This window comes from Amblyomma mixtum, chromosome 3 (genome assembly GCF_055824585.1).
Source record: "Amblyomma mixtum isolate Tamu chromosome 3, ASM5582458v1, whole genome shotgun sequence".
In the NCBI taxonomy this organism is placed as follows: domain Eukaryota; kingdom Metazoa; phylum Arthropoda; class Arachnida; order Ixodida; family Ixodidae; genus Amblyomma; species Amblyomma mixtum.
In genome coordinates this window covers 429,985,586-430,008,694 of record NC_143014.1, presented here as the reverse complement: position 1 = coordinate 430,008,694, position 23,109 = coordinate 429,985,586, and the positions used below count along the sequence as shown (strand labels likewise).

The 23,109-nt window shown below is 46.9% G+C and overlaps 2 protein-coding genes across 2 annotated transcripts in view; one reads left to right on the top strand and one right to left on the bottom strand.

The window, feature by feature from the left end:
- LOC149358075 (uncharacterized) overlaps positions 1–23,109 on the bottom strand; it is a 42,455-nt gene that overhangs the window by 5,775 nt on the left and 13,571 nt on the right. Inside the window, exons 3-4 of the mRNA XM_089576723.1 lie at positions 22,667–22,790; positions 20,686–20,796 (exon numbers count right to left, since the gene is read on the bottom strand). Of these exons, the coding sequence (XP_089432849.1) occupies positions 20,686–20,796; positions 22,667–22,790 (235 nt within the window). The remainder of the gene's footprint in view (positions 1–20,685; positions 20,797–22,666; positions 22,791–23,109) is intronic.
- On the top strand, positions 6,551–11,644 carry LOC149358076 (uncharacterized). The gene is made up of 3 exons (XM_089585041.1): positions 6,551–7,042; positions 8,101–8,436; positions 11,581–11,644. Exons 1-3 carry the CDS (start codon positions 6,666–6,668, stop codon positions 11,642–11,644), a joined length of 777 nt encoding a protein of 258 aa, XP_089441167.1. The 5' UTR covers positions 6,551–6,665.

Below are 23,109 nucleotides of genomic sequence, written 5' to 3'. Positions count from 1 at the left end.
CTGCGCCACCATCTGAGAATTTCGCGATACTCAAGGATTCAAATCTATACAGGCTGTAGGTAAAGGATATTAAGTTTTTTGCACTACCATTTAAAACAGTAACGTAATCAACGATTAAATTTTCCACTTCTTCTCAAAGCAACAAAGGTGTGCGGAGAAGATCAGTGTGATATCACGGAAGGCATGATTTTAAATTACTGCTGCCGTCAACCACGCCCTGCCGGGCCTCGTTGGACGCTTCCAAACAACGTTCGGCGGGCTTTGACTTCGGTTCCGTTGTTTTTTTTTCCTTCAAAGCAAGCGTTTATGCGTTGAAAATGTACGGATACGTTCGATTACGTTATCATGCGTCCCCCACTTAGAGTTGCGCGCTGCGGAGAAGTTTGAAGGCCGTCGCAATTTTAATTGGTGATTACGTCACCGTTACAAATGCTAGGCCAAAAGGACTTCGCATACTTTTCCTGGAAGCCTCCTTTCAAATGACGCCATAGATATTAGAATACATGGATCACCGTGTGGTATTCGCCTACTGCCACTAAATAATTTAGAAAATAATTTTTTCTCCCATGCTGTGTCGGTTTCATCAACCGAATGATGGCTTTGCCGTGAGTTCAACATTAGATCACGTGAGGCACGGGAAAACTAATGCAAACGCTCATACGTTGTTTTGACTCACTCTAGCACTTATATCAGCCGACTTCAAGACCTATAATTACAACGAACGACGTATCAGCAGTTATATTGCCGTTTATAGCACCTCACGTGACCTAATTTCCACTACACGTCGCAGCCATTGTTATGTCAGTGAAACCGAAACAGGATCGAGAAGAAATTCAAGCATAAATTATTTATTATGTGTTGGTGAATACCACGCGGTGCTCCATGCACACCAACGTCTAACGCATCGTTTGAAAGAAGAAAGTGCGCAAGAAAAAGTTCCGTGTCTATAGTACTTTACTGAGTTAGAGCAGTCCTAACACTTTCATTAAATATTTACGCAAATATGTAAAAGGGAGGAGTAATAACTCAAGATTTCACATAAACCTGACGTACAAGTGTTTAGAATTGGCGGCAGTACATTAGAGAAGCGTCAATTAGGCTTCTTCGCAGGCACCAGACCTCCTGTAAGTTTGCTGTCGCATATACTGGGTACCATTTTCGCACTTCCCAGCGCAGACAGCTACGGGTGGGTAAGTCTATGCGATAGATCATATCATTTTGTCGGTAAACAAGACGTATGCCGGGATGCAAAAAAAGTGGGGCTGAACCGGGTCCCGAACCGGTTCGGAACGGTTCCTTTGAATCGTTCCGGTTCGGGTTCAGTTCCAAGATGGCGAAAAAAATATGGGTTCGGTTCGGTTCCGGTTCCGGGCGAAAATTCGGGTTCGGTTCCGGTTTCGGGTTCGGGTTCAGTTCCGGTTCGACACCCTGATTTAAACAAGGATAGGTGTTTAGAGTCAACAGTACAATGAAAGGTGAGAATTAAAATAAACATCGAGAACAAAAATTTGACGAAAAGTGCACGAAAAAGATGCCAGATTGCCAGATGCACGGCCTATAATGCATAGTTGCTCTAAAAACGCAGTGGGATTTAGTAATTGGTGGTGGTGAAAACTTTTTAATAAACAACAGGAGAGTTTGCAGACCAAAAATGGCCCTTTACATAGGTGGAGTCCTTAGTCCGGGACCCCGCTGGACGAGGCCGCTACTCGCGCCCGTTGGACTAGAGCCCTTTGAGACTCCAGCCCCGAGCAGTTGAGCAGGGCTGCCTCCCATGCCTCTCGGGAAGGGGAAGGATTGGGGGGAAGGGAAGGATTCTTTTGACAGGCCCAAACCATGTGGAAGGTATCGGAAACTTCCCCACAGTGAGGGCAGCGCCCATCAATTTTGGGGTCGAAATGTTTCACTATTGCAGGACACAACAGAGTGTTGGTCTGCAAGCGCCTCAGAGTTCGCTCATCAGCTTTACTCAGGCCCTTAGCAGGGACCGGGAAAAGACGATGGCGTTCGCAATAGTCGTCCAGAATTTCTCTGAACCGCAGAAGCGGTTGCACAAGCTCCGAGCCGGAAGAGCCTGGGTGAGGTGCCCGGTAGGTAAGCGCTCGGGCAGCCGCGTCCGCAGCCTCATTACCTCTAACGCCCTGATGGCCTGGAGCTGTCTGTTCTCGCGGAAGGTGAAGGAAGAACCATTTGCAATCTCGGTCGCACATGAAACAGAACAACGGTTAAGGCGCAAATATAGTCCGACGTAACGCGCGCGCTCGCACACGCTGCGTTACGTTGCCGAAAACAACTCCTCCTATAGACCAGATTTTTTTACCCTCGCACGCCGGCTGCGGGCGCGCTCCTACTCTCGACACCAGTCGCCATCTGTCGGCGCGCGCGGCCCGAGGGACTGCGGGTCGCGCCGGCGCCGCGCGTGGAACGCATGTTTACGTGTTCGCTTCTGCCGTTGTTGTGCTCCATCAGCTAACGTATGAGGGTGTGTGCTGTGCGTCACTACTCACATTTTCCCTCTTCCAGGCAGTACTGCGGTTATCTTGTGCGTAGTTACTCGTTAACGTGACATCCGAGCGTAGTCGACCAGGACTGGAAACCGGTACTTCTAAGCAGATTTCTGCGCTGTCGTGTCGTTTGTTGTCGCCTTTTACGTGCGATATCATCTATGATAATTTCATGCATCACAATGTAGATCTATTGATGTTACTCAGTGGAGTAGTAACTGGATAGGCGAGCTGCAGACTGAAGGTTGTCCCGACGGAGCGCGTGTTTTCGATCACCAGTACGTGTTCGGCATCCTTGCGCTGAGCTTGCTCTTGTTCCCATTAAACACATTTCATGCACAGGATTGTAAGCACGACCGCTACCGATTTCAGCTGCTTTTTCCGCACGCATGTCAGAGGGATCTGGGGGGAAAAGGTTTATCTATAATATCTTTCTGCTGTTGGTATACCTACACTAGTTTGGTTTGGTTTATTAATGTTTTACGTCCCAAAGCGACTCAGGCTATGAGGGACGCCGTAGTAAAGGGCTCCGGAAATTTCGACCCCCTGGGATTCTTTAACGTGCACTGACGACGCTCAGTACACGGGCCTCTAGAATTTCGCCTCCATCGAAATTCGGCCGCCGCGGCAAGGATCGAACCCGCGTCTTTTGGGCCAGAGCCGATAGCCGTAACCACTGAGCCACCGCAGCGGTGCGGTATCTACCTTATTCATAGGAAAATACTATGCGCGATTTCATTACATTTTCCACACTTGGTCAAACAGCTGCGCAACGCTCTCACACGCGGCGAGAGCTCCTGAATAAAATAACGCGACTTCGGACCTCAGAATTAGTGAAAGCTCGATTAGCTGCTCATATCTATTCAAGCTTTGATAAATTAAGCGAAAGTACGTTTTTATGCACCAGGTTGCATAAATCATGACAAAATTTGTTTTCTGTTGGCACTGCGACTCAGTTGAGCTCACAGCGGTAATTTGTTGATAAACTGGCGCGGCGGCAAGAAAGCCCTGTTTGTGGAGGGAGGGGGGGGGGGGCTTTATGGCCGACAGGCAGGAATGAATAAGAGTGCATGGGAATTGAAACTGCATGCTAGCCGCACACCTAATGCTTGATATTGAACAAAAAGTTTGTTTGCGGTGGAGCACCAAGACGCAATTCGATATAAGGACGAGCGCGTTCTAAGCGCAGGCACAATTGACCTGAATGCCAAACTAAATGTCATTAAAACGCGTCAATGTTATCGCTTTGATAACGTAAATACTTCCTGCAACATAGCCACGCAGCGGAAGTATGCTCGACAATGTTTTTTTAGCGCCCGAAGCGCGGCTATATGCAGGCGCGGCCGCGGAACTGCCGCAGCCCCGCAGTCCCCAAAGAAACGCCCGCACCGCGGCGCGCCAGTCGGTGCAAAATGGCCGCGCCCGGGAGAGGCTCAAAATTCTGGACCAGAATTTTGAGCCTCTCCCGGGCGCGGCCATTTTGCACCGACTGGCGCGCCGCGGTGCGGGCGTTTCTTTGGGGACGGCGGGGCTGCGGAAGTTCCGCGGCCGCGCCTGGATATAACCGCGCTTCGGGCGCTAAAAAATCTCTGCCTCTCCCGTAAACGAGAGTAGAGTAAGCATGAAATGTTTACGGGCCTAATGTCATCTCGGTGGACACCCGAACCGCACCGTACAGGAAGGGAGGAACGCCACCACCCGTTCAGCGCGATGCCTTGCCATTTGAACGCAAGGTTTTTTGAGGAAAGGAAATGGCGCAGTAATTCTCTGCCATCTCGGTGGACACCCGAACCGCACGGTAAAGGAAGGGAGGAACGCCACCACCCGTTCGGCGCGATGCCTTGCCCTTTGAACGCAGCGCTTCTCCCCCGGATCACGTATGACAACGAAGTGTAACGTGGCATTTATGTGCTTTTTGCACGCGTTATTAGAAATCGGAAATTATAATTCCGTGCATTATCAAACCGACAGCTCCACTGATATCTTGATAAACATTGAGAAGGCACTGGCAGCAGTTATTTTTTGTCTCGTTTGGAGACCGACCGGCGCTTGCATGCCGGTCGCGTAGGAGGGCTTAGAGAGTCTCGTTAAATCTCGTTAAGTCTCGTACGGTGCCCGGATGTTCTCGTTTCAGAGCCCGGATGACTGGAATTCAGTGCCCGGATGAGTGGATTTCAGTGCCCGGTTGAGTGGATTTCAGTGCCCGGATGACTGGAATTCAGTGCCCGGATGAGTGGATTTCAGTGCCCGGATGACTGGAATTCAGGGCCCGGATGACTGGAATTCAGTGCCCGGATGAGTGGAATTCAGTGCCCGGATGATGGCTCTCGGTCTCGGCGTGACGTCACCACACTGCCGACAACGGGGGCTAAAAGCATTTCATGCTTAAAAACATTGTCGAGCATACTTCCGCTGCGTGGCTATGTTGCAGGAAGTATTTACGTTATCAAAGCGATAACATTGACGCGTTTTAATGACATTTAGTTTGGCATTCAGGTCAATTGTGCCTGCGCTTAGAACGCGCTCGTCCTTATATCGAATTCCGTCTTGGTGCTCCACCGCAAACAAACTTTTTGTTCAATATCAAGCATTAGGTGTGCGGCTAGCATGCAGTTTCAATTCCCATGCACTCTTATTCCTTCCTGCCTGTCGGCCATAAAGCCCCCCCCCCCTCCCTCCACAAACAGGGCTTTCTTGCCGCCGCGCCAGTTTATCAACAAATTACCGCTGTGAGCTCAACTGAGTCGCAGTGCCAACAGAAAACAAATTTTGTCATGATTTATGCAACCTGGTGCATAAAAACGTACTTTCGCTTAATTTATCAAAGCTTGAATAGATATGAGCAGCTAATCGAGCTTTCACTAATTCTGAGGTCCGAAGTCGCGTTATTTTATTCAGGAGCTCTCGCCGCGTGTGAGAGCGTTGCGCAGCTGTTTGACCAAGTGTGGAAAATGTAATGAAATCGCGCATAGTATTTTCCTATGAATAAGGTAGATACCGCACCGCTGCGGTGGCTCAGTGGTTACGGCTATCGGCTCTGGCCCAAAAGACGCGGGTTCGATCCCGGCCGGGGCGGCCGAATTTCGATGGAGGGGAAATTCTAGAGGCCCGTGTACTGTGCGATGTCAGTGCACGTTAAAGAACCCCAGGTGGTCGAAATTTCCGGAGCCCTTCACTACGGCGTCCCTCATAGCCTGAGTCGCTTTGGGACGTAAAACATTAATAAACCAAACCAAACTAGTGTAGGTATACCAACAGCAGAAAGATATTATAGATATACCTTTACCCCCCAGATCCCTCTGACATGCGTGCGGAAAAAGCAGCTGAAATCGGTAGCGGTCGTGCTTACAATCCTGTGCATGAAATGTGTTTAATGGGAACAAGAGCAAGCTCAGCGCAAGGATGCCGAACACGTACTGGTGATCGAAAACACGCGCTCCGTCGGGACAACCTTCAGTCTGCAGCTCGCCTATCCAGTTATTACTCCACTGAGTCAAATCAATAGATCTACAATCTGATGCATAAAAGTATCATAGAAGATATCGCACGTAAAAGGCGACAACAAACGACATGACAGCGCAGAAATCTGCTTAGAAGTGCCGGTTTCCAGTCCGTACACTACCTGGTCGACTATCCTCGAATGTCACGTTAACGAGTAACTGCGCACAAGATAACGGCAGTACTGTCTGGAAGAGGGAAAATGCGAGTAGTGACGCACAGCACACACCCTCATACGTTAGCTGATGGAGCACAACAACGACCGAAGCGAACACGTAAACATGCGTTCTACGCGCGGCGCCGGCGCGACCCGCAGTCCCTCGGGCCGCGCGCGCCGACAGATGGCGACTGGTGTCGAGAGTAGGAGCGCGCCCGCAGCCTGCGTGCGAGGGTAAAAAAATCTGGTCTATAGTCCGACGCACTGCAGCGCCGACGTAACCGGCGGCTGCCAGCGCGCCCCAACGAGCCCGGCGCAGATTTGGCTTCTGCTCCATTCGCGCGCCGGCGCCGCCGACTGCGTCGACCCAAAATGCATCGCGCAGACAAACATGGCGGATGTCTTTGCGGGCAGCATGAGTGGCGCCAGCGGCTCAAACGTCGAACTTGAGTCGGATAGCGTGGTGGAGAGGTTCATTGAAGCAATAGAACAGCACCCCTGTGTGTATGATACCAAGCGACTCGATTTCAGGGACCTACCGCGCAAAGAGAACGCGTGGGAAGAGATACGGCAACGCAGTGGTCTCTCCACAGGTGAGGTGTTTAGCGACTGCTGCGTTCGGCTTCATTTGTACGGTTGTCGGCCGAAGCATCCCAATCCCACTTGCTGGTTGCGCCGTAATGTTTGACCTATTTTTTTGTCCCTTGTTCCTGTTTGTAGTTGCAGAGTGCCACAAGTTGTGGAAAAAGCTGCGAGATCGCTTTACCCGTGAACTCAAAGCAATCGAGCTCGCAACAAGGAGCGGCAGCGCCTACGTTGCGAGGCAGACGTGGGAGTTTGCCGATGCGATGAACTTTTACAAGAATTGTGGTCGTACAAGAAAGTGAGTTGTTTTCTCTCTGTTTTGGAATGCCTGTTTTCGCGGCTCGAGGTACGTGCAGTTACGAGCATGAAATGTGCTAGTTGTACTGCATGAATTGTGTGCTACGTTCACGCACATGTTGTTCACTGAGCCTCCTTCGTTAATTTATGCTTTTTTACTGTGACTTTCACCGTCTTTGTGGGAGCATTTAGTACCTTTTTTGCTTTTTGTTTTGTTGCATGTAACTGAGTATGAACTATTGCGCTGTATTACGTTTAACAGCATAGCTTCAGGGGAAGACCCTGGAGAAGCGTGTGGACAATTGCTGGTCTTTTCGGAACGTTTCGCAGCTTTTATGCGGCTCAGAAATGAGAGGACTCAATCCGTAATAAAATCAGATAAAATTTTGGCCAGCTTTGAAAAGCTAGAGTAATACCAAAGATGCTATCAAATGAACTTGCCGGACGGTCAGACATCTGTTGCGAAAATTGTGAATCCTCGAGCTTCGGATTCTGCTTCGGTGTTGTGTGTTTTTGCATGTTTGGTTTCATGGGTTTTGCTCAGATGCATTCTTGGAACTCGCGTAAACTTTGTTTTAGGCTAACGCGGCATGTGCATTGGTTTTTCGTTGCTTGGTTGTTCGGCCTGTGTCTTCGCTGTTTGTGCTGAGGGCGGGTCGAGGGTTGCATAGGGTCTGTGGGCAGCCTCCTGCCTAGGACATGGGTCGGGGAGGTGGCTCCTGCTTCTGGAAGGTAAAGGCGTTGCTCACGGTAGTTTGAGGACAACACTTTGTGACACTAATACTAACGGGGACAATTGGAGCAGTTGGTTTAGTATTTTGCTTACTGGAACAGCGCTACTCACCGGCACGAATACGAAGGCAAGACAAACACATGGGTCCTGAATTTCAACTGAATTTCAAACATCAGTTGAAGTCAAACCTCATATGTTTGTCTTACTTTCGTCTTCCCTGTGTGTAATGCTTTTCCACTCGACAAGACACTGGAGCTCTTTTTGCAGTAAAATAAAAAAGTGAAACGACAAGACTGAACTAACTGGAGTCAAAACTGTTTTTTCAGGACTACCTGCAACGTGGGCTCAGGTGCCCTGCCAAGAGGTGATGACAGCGCCTCAACAGCAGAAGAAATTTTTAACGCAATTCAAGGTAATTCGTCAGCACCGTCGCCCATCGCCAATATTGATGAAGACCTGGAGCCCTTGGCATCAAGTCCTGGTCAACCTGCCAGTCAGGAAGACATCACATTGAGCGAGCCGCCCTCAAAACGGCCAAGGAAAGGAAGGGGTTGTGACACTTTCGAGCAGCAGCTCCTTTCACAGCTGGGCAAGCACAGCACAGAAAATGAGGCTTTTGGGCAGTCCATTGCTATGAGCCTTGACAGGATGCCAGCGAGAATTGCCTCAAATCAAATCAAATCAAATCAAATCAAATTTATTCATTTTCATTTAGTACATGAGTTTTCCCGTCCAACCTAAGCACAGCGTGCTTGTTGGTTGTTCAGGCAGTACAGTGAATCACCGAATCTGTACAAAAAATTATGCACAAAACAATAAATTTGAGAACACTAATGCATGCATATTATACAAAAATTATGTATGCATATTGAGCAAATAGGAATGCAACTCGAGAAAAACGAAAACAAACATGAACAGACGTCATCACAACTTGAAATGAGCCATCTAAACAACTGAACAAATCTAAAAATATCTAAACAACTCTAAAATCTGAAGCAAAAGGGAAAGTAGATTATAGCAAAAACAGAGAAAGTAGATTATAACATGTAAGAGGCCATCAGTGATTTATCTGCAAGGATATGCACCATTTTCTTATTGCTTTAGTCATTTTACGTTTTGTTTTGAAATTGTAAAATTCTTCACCAAGTGTATTGAATACCTGTGGCACGTAATATCTCCGTATCTTTTTCCCATAATGCGTGAAGCAGCGCGGCTTAATATAAGCTTCTGTCTTTCTTAAGGCAGCGTTTTTCTTGACGGGTATTTTGAAAGCATTTGTAAAGTAATGACGTGTGAGCACTGTGTAATAAAATAGTTCCCGCATTTCCAGTACACCTAGTATACTGTATTTTTCCTCCTTATCAACCTCCTGCAGCATAGTACCATAAGTTATACTGTTTACAATTCTTTTAATTATGCGATTTATGGATCCCATTTTGTGATCAGAGCAGGTGCCATATAATGTAATGCCGTAGGTTATAATAGATTCAGCTAGTGCCTTGAATATGACGCGCCTTAAGTGCATCGAAGTCTTACCTCTGAGGTTGTACATCATCGCGGACACGGCTCTAAGCCTGTTACATATATACTGCACATGATTAGTCCATGCCATATGCTCATCAAATATTATTCCGAGATATTTTACTGAAGGTTCAAATGGTATGACATTACATGTGCACGAATCACAATGCGAGCCATGTAAAAAAAGTGACTCATTTAGGAGTACTCGCTTGTGCGGGTTTCTAAAACAGAGAAGTTTCGTTTTTTGCTGGTTTAAATAAATTGAGTTTTGAGCAAGCCAGTCTATTACCTTGCATATATCCTGCTGAAAGCTTTTGCTTGCAAAATGAAGATCAGTGAATTCTAGTGCTAGTGCTGTGTCGTCTGCATACTGAAAGATTCTCAACGTTAATTTCAAAAAACCGAGTTCAGAGACGTACATATTGAATAGTAATGGGCCCAGTGTACTTCCTTGTGGAACACCAAATTTGATCGCCCTAAATTCACTGTATTTATCATCAATTCTAACGCACTGTGCTCTGTCTGTGAAATAGCCCTGAAAGAATTGATGAAATCGTCCCCGGAAACCCATGTTTTCTAACTTTTGCAACATTAATGCGTGATCAATAGTGTCAAAGGCTTTCGATAGGTCTAAAAATAGTGCTAATGTAAGATGATTGTTTTCAATGGCGGTGTTAACGTAATCCGAGAATTCTTCTAAGAGCGTAGTTGTGTTCCGGTCCTTTGTAAAGCCGTATTGTGCCGGGTTATTTAAAGAAAACTTCTCGCAAAAAGACTGCATAACTAATCCCACGTGTTTTTCCAAAATATGCGCAATAGCAGATATAATAGAAATCGGTCTGTAGTTTGCGCAGTCATTTCTTTTTCCGCTTTTATACACAGGCCTCACTATCGATATTTTCAATTGTCTGGGCATTATTCCGGTTTCTAATATGCCGTTTAGTATTTTGAGGATCACACCTTTTAATATGTTAAAGTTGCAGTACAGATCGCGCACACGGATCTTATCAAAACCTGGCGGCTTGAACATCTTCATTCTACGTATGATGTTCCACAACTCAGTCTCTGTTAACTCGGGAAGGTACGCTGTTTGTGCGCATGTAAGTATTGGCTTGTATTCTAGACGTTTTGTTCCATGAGCGACGCGCAGCTTATCTGTTGCGTGAATGAATGTGTCGTTAAACAGTTCACACAATGACTGTGTTTCTTCCTTCGGAAAGTTTTTTTCGATCGTCTCCTCAATCGTAGACTGTTTGACCCGGCCCATTAAACTGTTTGCTAATTTCCATGTCTTTTTTCCGTCGTTCTTGTTCAGTGCAAACTGCTGGGATAGGTATCTTCTTTTAGCCAGTCGCGTTTTGGCTGTTACAAGATTTCGCAATGTGCGAAATTGCTGTCTAAGTGCAGTGTTTTCAGGGTCCTTCCTACAGTTTTGCCAGGCTTTATCCTTTAAGTAACACAACTCCATAATTTCCTGCGTTATCCAGTGGTTGTCTGGTTTTCTTTGTTTAATTTTGACAGATTTGTATGATGTCGAGTATATTAGGTGCAACTTTGCAAGAAATGTATTATACAAAGTCATGTGATCCAGAGATAACATCGCATCCCAGTTTGTTTGCTGAATTGCATTGTCTACACTCCTGTCGTCTAAAATTTTCCTAGCTATAGGTCTTATGTTCGCACTACCTTCGTAGTTGGAAGTTTCTGTCATGGTTACTAGTGCCACAAAGTAGTGATCTGCGAGTTTCAGCTTAATTACTCCTGAAGAGCAGTGTTTGTCTGCCATGCGAACAACTATATGGTCGATGCACGATGTCGTTATCTTGGAACCTAAAAATTCCTCTCTAGTACATTTATTAATAAGGTTAGCTAAGCCAAACTCTGCCAGTAGATCAAGATAGTCCCTGACTACCCTCTTTGACTCTTGCATTATATCTATATTTAGATCTCCGGCTAAAATAAAATGCTTCTCGTTCATATATGTTTTTACTAGTGAGCTAAGTTCTTCCAGGAATAAAGTGGTGTTCTTGCTGGGTGGTCTGTATATTGCACACACAGTGTAAGTTACATTCAATTTGTTAAGAGAAACAACAACCATTTCTGCGTTGTCTATGGATACCTGAATTTCGTATGACAGCCAGGTATCATTAACAAACACGATCACACCTCCTCCTTTTCTGTTTTCTCGACACCAAGTGTAATGAGAGTAACCAACAAGGCTGTAAATGTTTTGTTGTGTTGCGTCTAGATTAACCTCGGTTAGGACAATTACATCTTCTTTCTTCTGCCTCTCGCTTGAAAGTGAAAATAATGGAACTCATAGCAGATGTTGACCAGTGTGATGCTTAATTTTAACATATACCTTTTGAAGCGTAGGTAACAGCAAAGATATCTGCGCTTTGTTTCTTTAGATAACCTCAAGTGCATTTCAGTTCATTTTTTTTGCATTTCCTGTCATGCAATGCAGTTTTTTGATATCATTGTGTTCATGTTCCTATTGTTTTAGTCAGCTGCATAGCTGTGATATATTTGTTATTAGACTGTTGAACTGTTTCATTGTAATTATTGGAAGTTTCAATGCGGTTAGTAGTCTCCTGCCTCTTTCACCACTTTATTTTTTTGCAATGCAAGCTGTCTGTGATGTGATGGTAACTTGAAAGCATTTTTTTCAGTGCAAAATTAGGTAGGATGTAGGAAAGGGACACACGAAGCAGAAATGCCGTGTCCTGTGTTTGTCCTGGGTGTGTCTCTTTCCTACACCCTCTCTAATTTTTCACTGAAAAAATGTTTTCGAATCACTGAGACCAAATAGCATGTCTTTATACTCTTGCAAGTGATCTCATGCTTCGAGACTTATACTGATTGGAAACAAGAAGAAAAAGAGGGCCACTGCTGAACTTCCACCATATATTTATTCACATGGCATGTTGATTTATATATCAAACATCTTCCGCAACATAATCAATCCTACATGCCTTGATGTGTTCAAATGAAACGTTAAACACGAAAACAGTTCAATAATAAGGTGTATAAAACAAGCACACAACTTTATGTGGTATGCGTGTACAAAAAGCAGAAACACAAATGTTACAAGAACCGTTGCAACACACGTGTGGCATGTCATTAGTGCAATCCATGTACAACTACTGAACTGAATGATCACGAGATTGCTAAATAAAGTTTCCCATTTTGAGCTGGCGTGTGACTTTTGCTTGTTTTACATGGAAAAGAACGCAGTTTACAGACAGAGAGGCAACAACTTCGTGCTGTGCATTAGCATCGCCTGACTACCCTCAGTTGCCATGGCAAGGAACCCCTTGGGGACATGAAGTACTCTGCAATGGAGTCTCGAATTCTCATGGCATCTGAAGCTGAGCGGCTGCCATTGCGAGTACCCTGATGGTTTATGTGTGCTATGTTCTGCCTCCAGCCGCCTTCTTGGACTCTGTCACCACTGACCCTGTCACCATAATCATTAGGGCAATAGGCATTGTCCGACAGCAGAAAATTGTGCAGGCACATCGCCGCGCTAACCATGTCCGTTAACAACTCCACATCACCACTAACGGCTCCTAGGAAGCAGCGCCAACGTGAAACCAAAATTCCAAATGTGTTCTCAACGCAACGACGTGCCCTTGACAGCCTGTAGTTGAACACCCGTTTTGTGTCATTAAGTTGCCTGCCGGGGTAAGGGCACATTAAGTAAGGCTGCAGGGGAAATGCTACATCTCCCACGATGCACAGTGGCCACCCGTTATGCCCCGAAGGCAAGTTAAGTGTGTTGTCCTCAAAGCTCTTTCTGATGGGGCTTTCTCGAAAGAAAGAGCCATCAGAGAGTCGGCCCTTGGCACCAATATCAACCAGTGTGAAGCGGTAATTTGCGTCTGCGACCGGCAGCATCAGTAACGAGTAAAAACCCTTGTAGTTATAATACTCCGAACCACTCTCATCAGGGCACGTAATAGCGAAGTGTTTGCCATCTATGCACCCTACACAATTGGGAAAGTTCCATTTGGTGTCGAACCCCTCTCTGATGAGCTGCCATTCTTCTGAGGTCGGCTGTCGCAGCACAATTGGGGAAAGGCAGTCCCAAATGGCAGGCAGAGTCTCTTTCAGAATGCTGGAGACCGTGCTTACATGCATGCGATAGCTCATAGTAATGCCGATCATAGAGCCGCCGGTTGCCAGAAACCTGGGACGGGTACAAACATGAAAATTGAATTATAATGCAACAGTGCTGTTCGTTCCCAGAAACAGAATTGGGACTCGGGTAGCACGCACGTAAAGTGTCACTCAGTTGAAAAGGAGTGTTAATATTCAATTAAGCTGGAGGGGGTGACGACGCAGCTGTCTTCAGCTATGTTCAAGCGTTAAGTCATTTGTGACGTGCTGTTTTTTCACGGAAAAGAATGAAATGCGCGGTATGCAGGTGGAAAGAAAATGTGCGTTTGGAAAGACAAGCGCGAGAAGTGGTCAGACGACACAGAATTGTTTTCCCTGCTATTTCACTGCATAAAAACAACAGAGATCAAAAGAATAAAAATTTTCTAAACCTTATCAGGACGTTATGTGCTTACTTTCATCTGGAGATCTAGGAAATACTATTCACAGCGATAAACACACGATAACCTCGTAGGTAGAGCATTATGACAGATAAAAACAAGTGGATCTCGGTAAATAGACTATTGAACACAACTAAAAGCCAAAATATTTACCGCAACGTGACTGCCAGCCTTTCTCCTGGGCTGATCGGGTTCTTGTGGTTCGGCGGATGGAGGATGCGGTCATGGACAAGGCTCAGGAGTTTATCAAACGAGGCCTTGGTCATCCTGCGCGGGAGGTCGTTGTACATAACGGCTTTCAAGCATGCACTAAGCATGTTCAAAGCAACACCAAATCCCATTTCGACAGGTTACATACAGTACAGCCATATTTTTAAAATGGGCCAAACAGCATCACATAGTGTGAAAGCATTCGGCCCTAAAGCATAAAACAGGGCTCCATTTTCCTTCGTGCATTTTTATAGAAATAAAAAGCTGCTCACATACTTCACAGCGAGCTAAAATCTACTCAAGAATAAAACGCACCCTTTGTGCGGTCTGGTTACCTGAAGTACTTGCTATGGTACTCTGGGTCCTTCTGCCGCAGTTCTTGAACAAGCTGGTGGTACTCGCCTGTGCTTTTCCGCTCAGAGAAAATCTCTCGCACATACATCGAGCGCCTGCGCTTTCGCCGCAGGCGGCGTACTAATAACGCGAGAGCAAGCTTCTGTCGCGCAGATAACATCCCAGCCATGGTTAGTAGTAGCCGCGATGCCGTGGATGGAGCGAAACGGATGAGCCGCCGAAGAAAAAGGCGCGAACGGAATGCAGACGGCCCGCGGGTCGGAAATTGGCGCGCGGTTCTGCGATCGTTCTGCGCATGCTCCGAAGAGTGCCGCCGGCGGCGCCCAGCGCCGAAGTATAGAGGGGTTCGAATTTTGTCTGGCGTAGCGAAACCAGCGTAGCGTGGCTGACCGCGAGCGACGCTTGCCCGCGCGCCGACCACGTCGGACTATAAACGCGCCTTTAGAATAGTTTAAAACAAGCTATCGCATGCAGGTGTAGTACGACACGCATGGCAGTCCGTGTTTCGGTGGAACCTGGACGCATAAATGACCATGCAGTAATATTTGAGTATAGTTATTGAAGTGGTTCACTCAAATTGAGGACAGCGCAGGTAGCTATGGAACGGAAAATGATACGTGTAACTTTAAGAGACCTGAAGCGGGTGAGTGGGTACGTGAAAAACGCGAGTTAATCATCTTGCAGTCAAAATCAAGAAAAAATGGGCGTGGGCAGGAAATGTAATGCAAAGGAAGGTCACAAATGGTCATTAAGGGTAACGAACTGGATTCCAAGAGAAGGCAAGCGTAGTAGGGGGCGACAGAAAGTCAGGTGGCCGGACGACAATAGGAAGTTTCCGCGTATAAGGCGGCCGCAGCTGGCTTATTACACGGTTAATTGTAGAGATATTGGAGAAGCCTTTTCCGTGCAGTGAGTATAGTTATGCTGCTACTGCTGACGATGATTGAAGAGGTTTATGCAGGTCATTGAGGTTATTGCACAGGCTTCCTCCAGGGCGTCCATCAAATGCGCGTGCAATTCAAGGATGCGAACGTCTGACAGGTTTTAAATTTCGAAAAGATTAATAACTAGCACAACTTCTTGCTGCACATACGGTTGTTTGCAAAAATGCTCAGGACGCTGGCTATGCTCCCGGGCCCTGTAGCTGCTTAGGTCTGGTAGCGTCTCTGGCAGAGCAATGATTACGCCATGTAATGCTGCATAGTGCAATGCTGTATAGTGCACGTACTATAGTACGTCTTAGCGGGATTGCACTGTGCAGCATTACACAACAGAAAATTTCACTGTGTTCAAAGCTAGCCGTGTTTGCGAATGCGTATAATGCCTCGTGAAATGTGTGGGTGTTGAGTAGAAGGGTGTCACATGCATTCTTCGCGGCCAGTAGGCGGTGCTCAGCATACCCCCGATGTGTCGCCGTCGATGCGGCCTTCAGTATGTCTCACTCGTGCTGCTCTCGTCGTCATTATCGATTATGGACTCTATCTCGAATTGAATGCAGAGCAAGAATGAGACCTGTGTTGCACGGTGGTGGTGGTGGTGAAAACATTTATTCAGAAGGCACAGGAGGTATGTTTGGATCAGCCCCTAAGGGACCGATCCTTACAAACACTCCCGTGAGCTCTTTTTATGAACTTCGCGAGTGGTTAGGTATAAGTCGTGATAGCTTCTACGCAAGTCCGCACATACTGCTGAAAGCGCAAGCATTGTTCCTACAGTCTGCATGGCCGGCTTGGAGCTGGCACTGCAGACGACGCTGCTGAGTGCTTCAGATGACGTCACACTAAGTACCTCAACATGGCGATCGCTGCTGATGGAGCTTCATGGTCAAGACTTAGTAGCTTTTTTTGGAATAAACAGTGGGCCTATAAAATAATAATCTACACTATTGGTTACTGGAGTGACTATGTCTCATGATCGTGTTTGTTCGTGTGAATCGTGGGAAAAGCAATGGAGGAGAATCTTATTAACTCGAACTCAGTTAACTCAAAATTTCGGTTTATCTGAATGGATGTTTCGGTCCTGTCAGCATCAAAGAGAGAGATATAGAGAAATAAACGGAGAGGCAAGGAGTTTAACTAGCCGATGCCGAGTATGCTACCCTACACGTGGGAAGGGAAACGAAGGGACAGAAAGAAAGTGGAGAGTGGAAAGGGAGGTCACTTTTTCACGTGTCCGTTGGCCTTTACTAACAGGTACACAGGGCACACACTGAAAGTTTCAAACTTTGAAATCAGTCCTGATTCCTTCGGGACCTGAAAAGCTCCTTCACAGCTGTCCTCAGCGATGAAGGTTAGTTCAAGGACTTGGAATTTTGGCTCCTGTAAGGGGACGAGGATCTAAGCGGCGGAGCGCTTCAGCCGGAAGGCACGTTCACCTTCAAACCGGAGCCACTCAAAGTAGGTGCTCAATTGTCTCGTCGCACCCGCAGTTCTCACACGCAGGACAGTCTGTCATTGCGATTAAGCGGTATTAGGCATTTGTGAAGGCCACTCCCAGCCACAGGCGAGACAACAGCGTATCATCGCAGCGGGAGAGGCCGGTCGGTAGATTGGTTTGAAGTAAAGGGTCGAGGCGGTGCAGACGGCATGCCGAGTTTGCACGGGTAGACCATTACGCTAAAATCTCATTTCGGCCAAGCACTCGCAGATGTCTTGCAGCGTCGGCTCTTGTGAGTGGTGTCCGGACAATATTGGCACGGTAGTGAGCCCACTGAGCTGCAGCGTCAGCTGCGTTGATTCCGACGTTGCCACTGTGTCCTGGTAGCCACTGGAAGATGATGTCATGAGCCTCTCCAAGTGTCTGGTGTTGTACATGTTTTACCTCCGCTACGAGCTGCTCGTGAGCATCAAGGCGCAAGCAGCATTGGGACATTGTGGCCAACTTTTGAATCGTGGAACACAGCGCATTTGTGGGGTATTTGTGCACCAACGCACTGCACGGCCGCACAAAGAGCCACCAATCCTGACCCGATGGAGGTTGTCCGATGCGAAATTCCCTGGTTAATACTGGCTTGTCTCGCAGGAATGACCACAGCGCAAGCTAAACTATAGTAGGTGAGACCGAGCCCTCTGTATATACGTGAATGCGGTCACTATATTCGTCGTGCAGTAGGTAGAGAGTGAAATGCTTAAGGGCCGGCGTCGATTGATAAGTTCGGTTTCCTCGCAATCCCCGGAATTGCATGTCGCACACGTAGCCCTTGCATACACCACAGCGCAGAGGAAGGCCGTGCTGACTGGGTGAACTATGTTAGGATGGACGATTGGTGGGTTGCTATTACCTTTGAAAACGCTGCGTATGGTCTCTGTACCGCCACTGGAACAAAGTGATGCTGTGGATCCTTGTTAAATAACCTATGTGGATCCGCAGGGTTTAAATGGCTATATAAGACGAAAGTAGGTAGTCCTTGGCGATAGCAGTGGTTGGAACTGTTGATGCGCTGCGAGGGAAACCCAGGCATGTGCGAAGAGCCTGATTTTATACAGTCTAGAGGGCACGCAAATTCGTCTTGCATGTGTTTCGTCGAAAGCACGGGTGAACTATACCGCAGAAATCCCAAGATATGTGCCCCATACAGCTGCAGCACTGACTGAACCAAGGAGCCCCATAATTGTCCACCCAGAAAGCTGGGTAGGTGAGCGATAGAGATTAGCTTGCTGGCCTCGCTGAAGTACTGGATTGTCTATTCGCTGTCGGGGTCGCTGGGAAGGCTGCACCGCTTCCTCGAAGAACTCGAAGAGCAAGCCGCCAGGCTAGTCGGATGCCCAGGTGGGTCCAGATCCATCGCGGTATGACGGGACGTTTTTGTTGTTGTTGCTGTTGCCTTGGTGGCATGGCACATACCCACGACGGAGGATAGGCCAGTGTTCAGCGAGGAGAGCCAAAAGAAGGTAAATTGGTGCCAAGCTAATGGTTTAACTTTGGGTAAGAATTCAGACGAATTAAAGATGGAATTATAGATTTAAAAAATTAAGGAAAAATAAAAATGAAATGGAAAATAAAGCGGCGAAAAGAGTAGAGAATTGAATACAAGAAAAATTGGTGAGATTTTGCAATGCGGAAAATTTGAATACCATTAGCAACAGAATCTGCCGGAAGCAATTATGTGATTGTGGAGGTATTCGCAAGCTTGATGCAATGCGAAACCTCTGGTGCTACCACCGAAGGAGAGAAGAAGCGGAACCGACAAAGTGAGTCCCATTCGAGTAATTGGAATTTCTAGATACATCCTTCTCTGAAGTGCAAACCTCCGGCAGTAAAGTAGCAAGTGCTCCAATGTTTCCACGTCTCCACAAGTCACAAAAAGGTTTGAGGAGCTGAACCCACATCTGCATAAGTAAAAATTTAAGCGGGGGATTCTGCACCGCATGAGCTTCATCGCTACCTCACACTGCCGGGATTTACATGCAGGATCCTTCCATGGGTAGATGAGATGGTGGTAGTCAACGGTAGAGAGCAAGGGATCGCTGCACAGGGTGGTAATATACTGAAAGCGCTTAAAGCGAGACATTCCGAAAACGATGATAATGATGATGATGTCCTCAGGCTTAATGGCACATACCCACGGCGGGGGAAAACATTCTGGAAAGCTGCTCTTCGTTGTCCTCTCCTCCTGTCAGCATCAAGCATATTAAGAAGTCTCCACCTTTATATGATCTGCTCGTAGTTCGAAGAAATTTTTGGCCGCTTTCAAGTCAGGATCGTCGCGAATCGATAGTATGAACAGAACGGTCTCTATGGATGTTGTCCTTGGAAGAAACTCAGGCAGAGAAGGGAATGAAAAAGTGTCATGCTTTGTTGACGACATATTTAAATGCCACCCATAACACGCGCATAAATACCTGATCACTTGAACAAACGCATAGACTACGTGACTATTGCAGTAAATAATAACCCTTCTTTCCACAGAGGATGCACTTAAACTTTCGATCCTTCTTATTTATCAGTTCTGCAGCTGCAGCTCTACAATCTGCAGCTCTACAAGTGTTAAATCGTAAAGACAAAAAAACTTTCGTTAGACAAAGCTTTCTTTGCTGTAAGTCGCACCGCAGCAATGCCCTCAGATCTGGTTACGGCCCTCCTTGGTTCTTTAATGAGTACTGAAATTGTAGTGCACAGTTTTAAGGCGGAAGCCTTTACTGCCTCATCGTTTTAAGCAGAAGCTGTCGACAGAAATGTCACGCTTTTCAATTAGTCGAAACGGTCGTGACGTCACAGCGCGCGAATTTCAAACGGGGCCAATTGTACTTTGCCTAGTAACCATGCAACCAATTACAGGGATCCTATAGTGATGCTCCAAGTGGGAATGAGTTGAGTTAATTGCTTAATTACCTAATTGGCCTAATTAACTTTTCTAGTCAGGTCGGATAAATAAATAAAACCGAGTAAGAAACTGGTCGAGCTCGGGAATCGAACCCCGGTCTCCGGAGTGGGAGACGAGCACGCTACCACTCCGCCATGCCAGCTTGATGGTTTGGAATGAACAAAGGCGCGTCTGGTGAATACGGTGCCTTCGTTCACTCCCATCTTCCTCCCTTCATGTTACGGCGAGGTTCAGGTGTCCACCGAGGTATGCGAGACAGATACATTCCCTTTCCTCAAAAACCAATTTACCGACGAGCAAGGTGAAAAACTGAACAGGAGATGGCGTTCTGTGGAATCCCTGGCAGCGTTGCAAGATGCTGTCGCGTTCCACTCTTAGAGGCGAAGCTTAACATCTTAACCACACATCAGTGACACAAGCAGTAACACTGCGCTTAAGGCTTTCGCCTAACCACACTTTAGGCCAACAAAGTGCCCCCTGAATTTTTCACATTTCTCCTCCATCGATTAGGGGCTATGTTATGATCACAACTTTGTTTTATCCCCTCTAATACTGAATGATGTCTCTTCAGAATAGTGGCTTTTGTTTCCTGGAAACCCTTTGACTGTTTCTTTTTGTGTTCCACCTCCCGAAAATAGTGGTTTTAAATTATAGGTTGCGAAAAAGCAACTTACAACGATTCTTGCAGGGGGCGTACTTCGTGGGAAATGGTGTATTAAAAATCATGGAACGCAGACCACGCCGTGTCGCCTCTCTGAAGGAGCTGATCGGCTTATGAATGCATTGGTTTGGACGTACCGTTTTAGGATGAATGTTTAATCTCAAACGAAACGTTTGGACAGGTGTGTCGGCAGAGCACAGTTGCTCTTTCTTCTGGTTATCGGTTCGTGAGGAACGAGTTAGGTTCCTTCTTCACTTTAGCGCTGCACCAATGTGTTTACCTTCTACTCGGCGAATTTTCCGGTGGTGTCTGTAGGCCTCGTTCGGTGCATCTGGAGATCCGTCTCTGGCGATTCCAGACTCCTCCAGGCACACTGACGACTTCTCGTTCCCTGCATCGAAAAAAAAAGTGAGAATGCTCAGTGTGGGTTCATCCATTTAAGCGTGCGGCGTTGATTTTAGGGATGTGATAATCACTAAAAAGAAATGACCGCTAAATACAAAATTGATGTAGGTTTAGCCTTTATTTTAACCGGCAGTCAAATGAAGGCATGGTAGAGAGAGGGCAGGTAGATGGTGCCTTGATACATAGGAAGGGAACAAGGGAGGGGAATGCCTCAGATGCTTGCCAACGTTTCGACAAGAGCCTCTTGTCTTCGTCTAGGCTGATCTTTAGGACAAAGCTTTCAGAATATTTGACATAATAGGCCCCTCGAAGAATAGCAAATAACAAAGGACAGTGGAGCTAGACGCAACGAAGCGGTACAATCAACTAAGTCCTGTGCTTTTTGAGGTTCTTCGGTCCTATTACGTCTTACTAACTGGCCTGCAACCTTACCCATCTGAGTTAATCTTCGAGAAGTCTGGTCGCTGTGACAAACACTGCGCAGTGAAAGCGGCACTGTGAGAAACAGCGGTAGCGTTCTGGGAAATGGCGGGAGGTGGCTACGCGAGAGTAAATGTAACGAGAGTACAGCAACGTGCATTATTTCGGCGTGCTCATTTTACCACGCATTCGTTTAATGTGCTCTTTCCCCGTTCTCTCCCTGATTTCGAGGACGATACGATCGCTGCAACTAGTCCCCTCTCGCACTCCGTGGAGGCCAGCTCTGGGACGCGTCAGTGTTATGCCAATAATTTGACAACTGCTTTTCTGTGCCCTTTTCTTGACAACTGCTTTTCTGCGCCCCTTTTCTTGATATCTGCGGAAATTCTTACAAGAAATTGGAACCATGCGCTAAATTTTAATCGCTGAGGACGATGAACGCCTCCGTTGCTTTCGTATCTCCCTGGGGCATGGATACCTACATTCCTGCTCTGAAAAGCTCGATAATCCGGGCCGCGTCGCTCCGCATAGAAACTACCTTGTGCGCCAGAGTGCTGAGCATAAATAGAGGAAGGAGAGACAGATTAGGGCTTGCAGCTCATTCACTGGAGCGTTTCCAGTGTAGAAATACACAACTACCTTCATATTCAGTTTGGTGTTGCGTTCGCTGTTGTCGCATCTAAAGTAGACAATCTGACCGACCGACCGACCGACCGACCGACCGACCGACCGACCGACCGACCGACCGACCGACCGACCGACCGACCGACCGACCGACCGACCGACCGACCGACCGACCGACCGACCGACCGACCGACCGACCGACCGACCGACCGACCGACCGACCGACCGACCGACCGACCGACCGACTGACTGACTGACTGACTGACTGACTGATTGATTGATTGATTGATTGATTGATGCCCCTGCAGGCTGCATGGCAAGCTGTAACGAAGCAAGATGCTGCGGTGTTGGAGTCACTGGCTCCGAGTACTGAATACCCGAGGCACCAGCCGAAAGCAATCTATGGAAACAAGTTTTTCAAGACAGCTGTCCTTATATTATACACCGTAACTATTAAACTTCACTTTCCTTTACAAAATTTTGTGTTCTTTATGAGAGCGTGATAAGATATAGACGATATTTGATAGGGGCTTTATTTCCAGGTCCCGAGGGCATATCCCTGTGGCAACAGCAGGCTACTGAGAAAGAAACGCGCAGCCTATTAGGGCGTATGAAACCCAGAGGTTTCTTAGGCACCGATTTCTTTTTTTTTTCTTTTTTCAATGTTCAGAAATCATGCAGCCATTCCGCATGCAGGTTTTCCGTACATGTTGCAAAAAAACAGCAATATGGGATAGCTTTCTTTCAACCCCCGGTAAAGAAATATGTCACGAGTTACTCCTTTGATTAAATGACCCTGCAATTTCACTGACCGCATTTTTCTCCTTTATCTTCCTTGCCAACTTCTACGTCTGCGTCAGCGGCGTTGACTGTGGTGGCGGCTCCCAGTTGCTTCTGCGTTTTGCGGTGCTTGGCCCTTCTGTTTTTAAACCACACCTGCGAAGACAAATTGCTTGGTTACTTTGATTCTAATTAGGCCAAATATAGCTGAAAAGAATGCGTCGAATAATATCATCTTTTGGGAAACTGTAGACAGAGAAGGCTCTGAGCTGAGAATACTGATGTCGATCAGGAGCGTCGAGGACGCACCCGTCTTCTTTTCGTGTGCGTTTTGTAATTCCTTGCATCCTTCCTTGACAGTTGACTTTTCTAGATTGTAATGGAAGTGATAGCCCCCTGCAATCTAGCGGGTGGACATCAACCGCTGCGAATAAAAGCAGTCGATCGAAACTGGCATGTCGGAAACGCGGTCCCC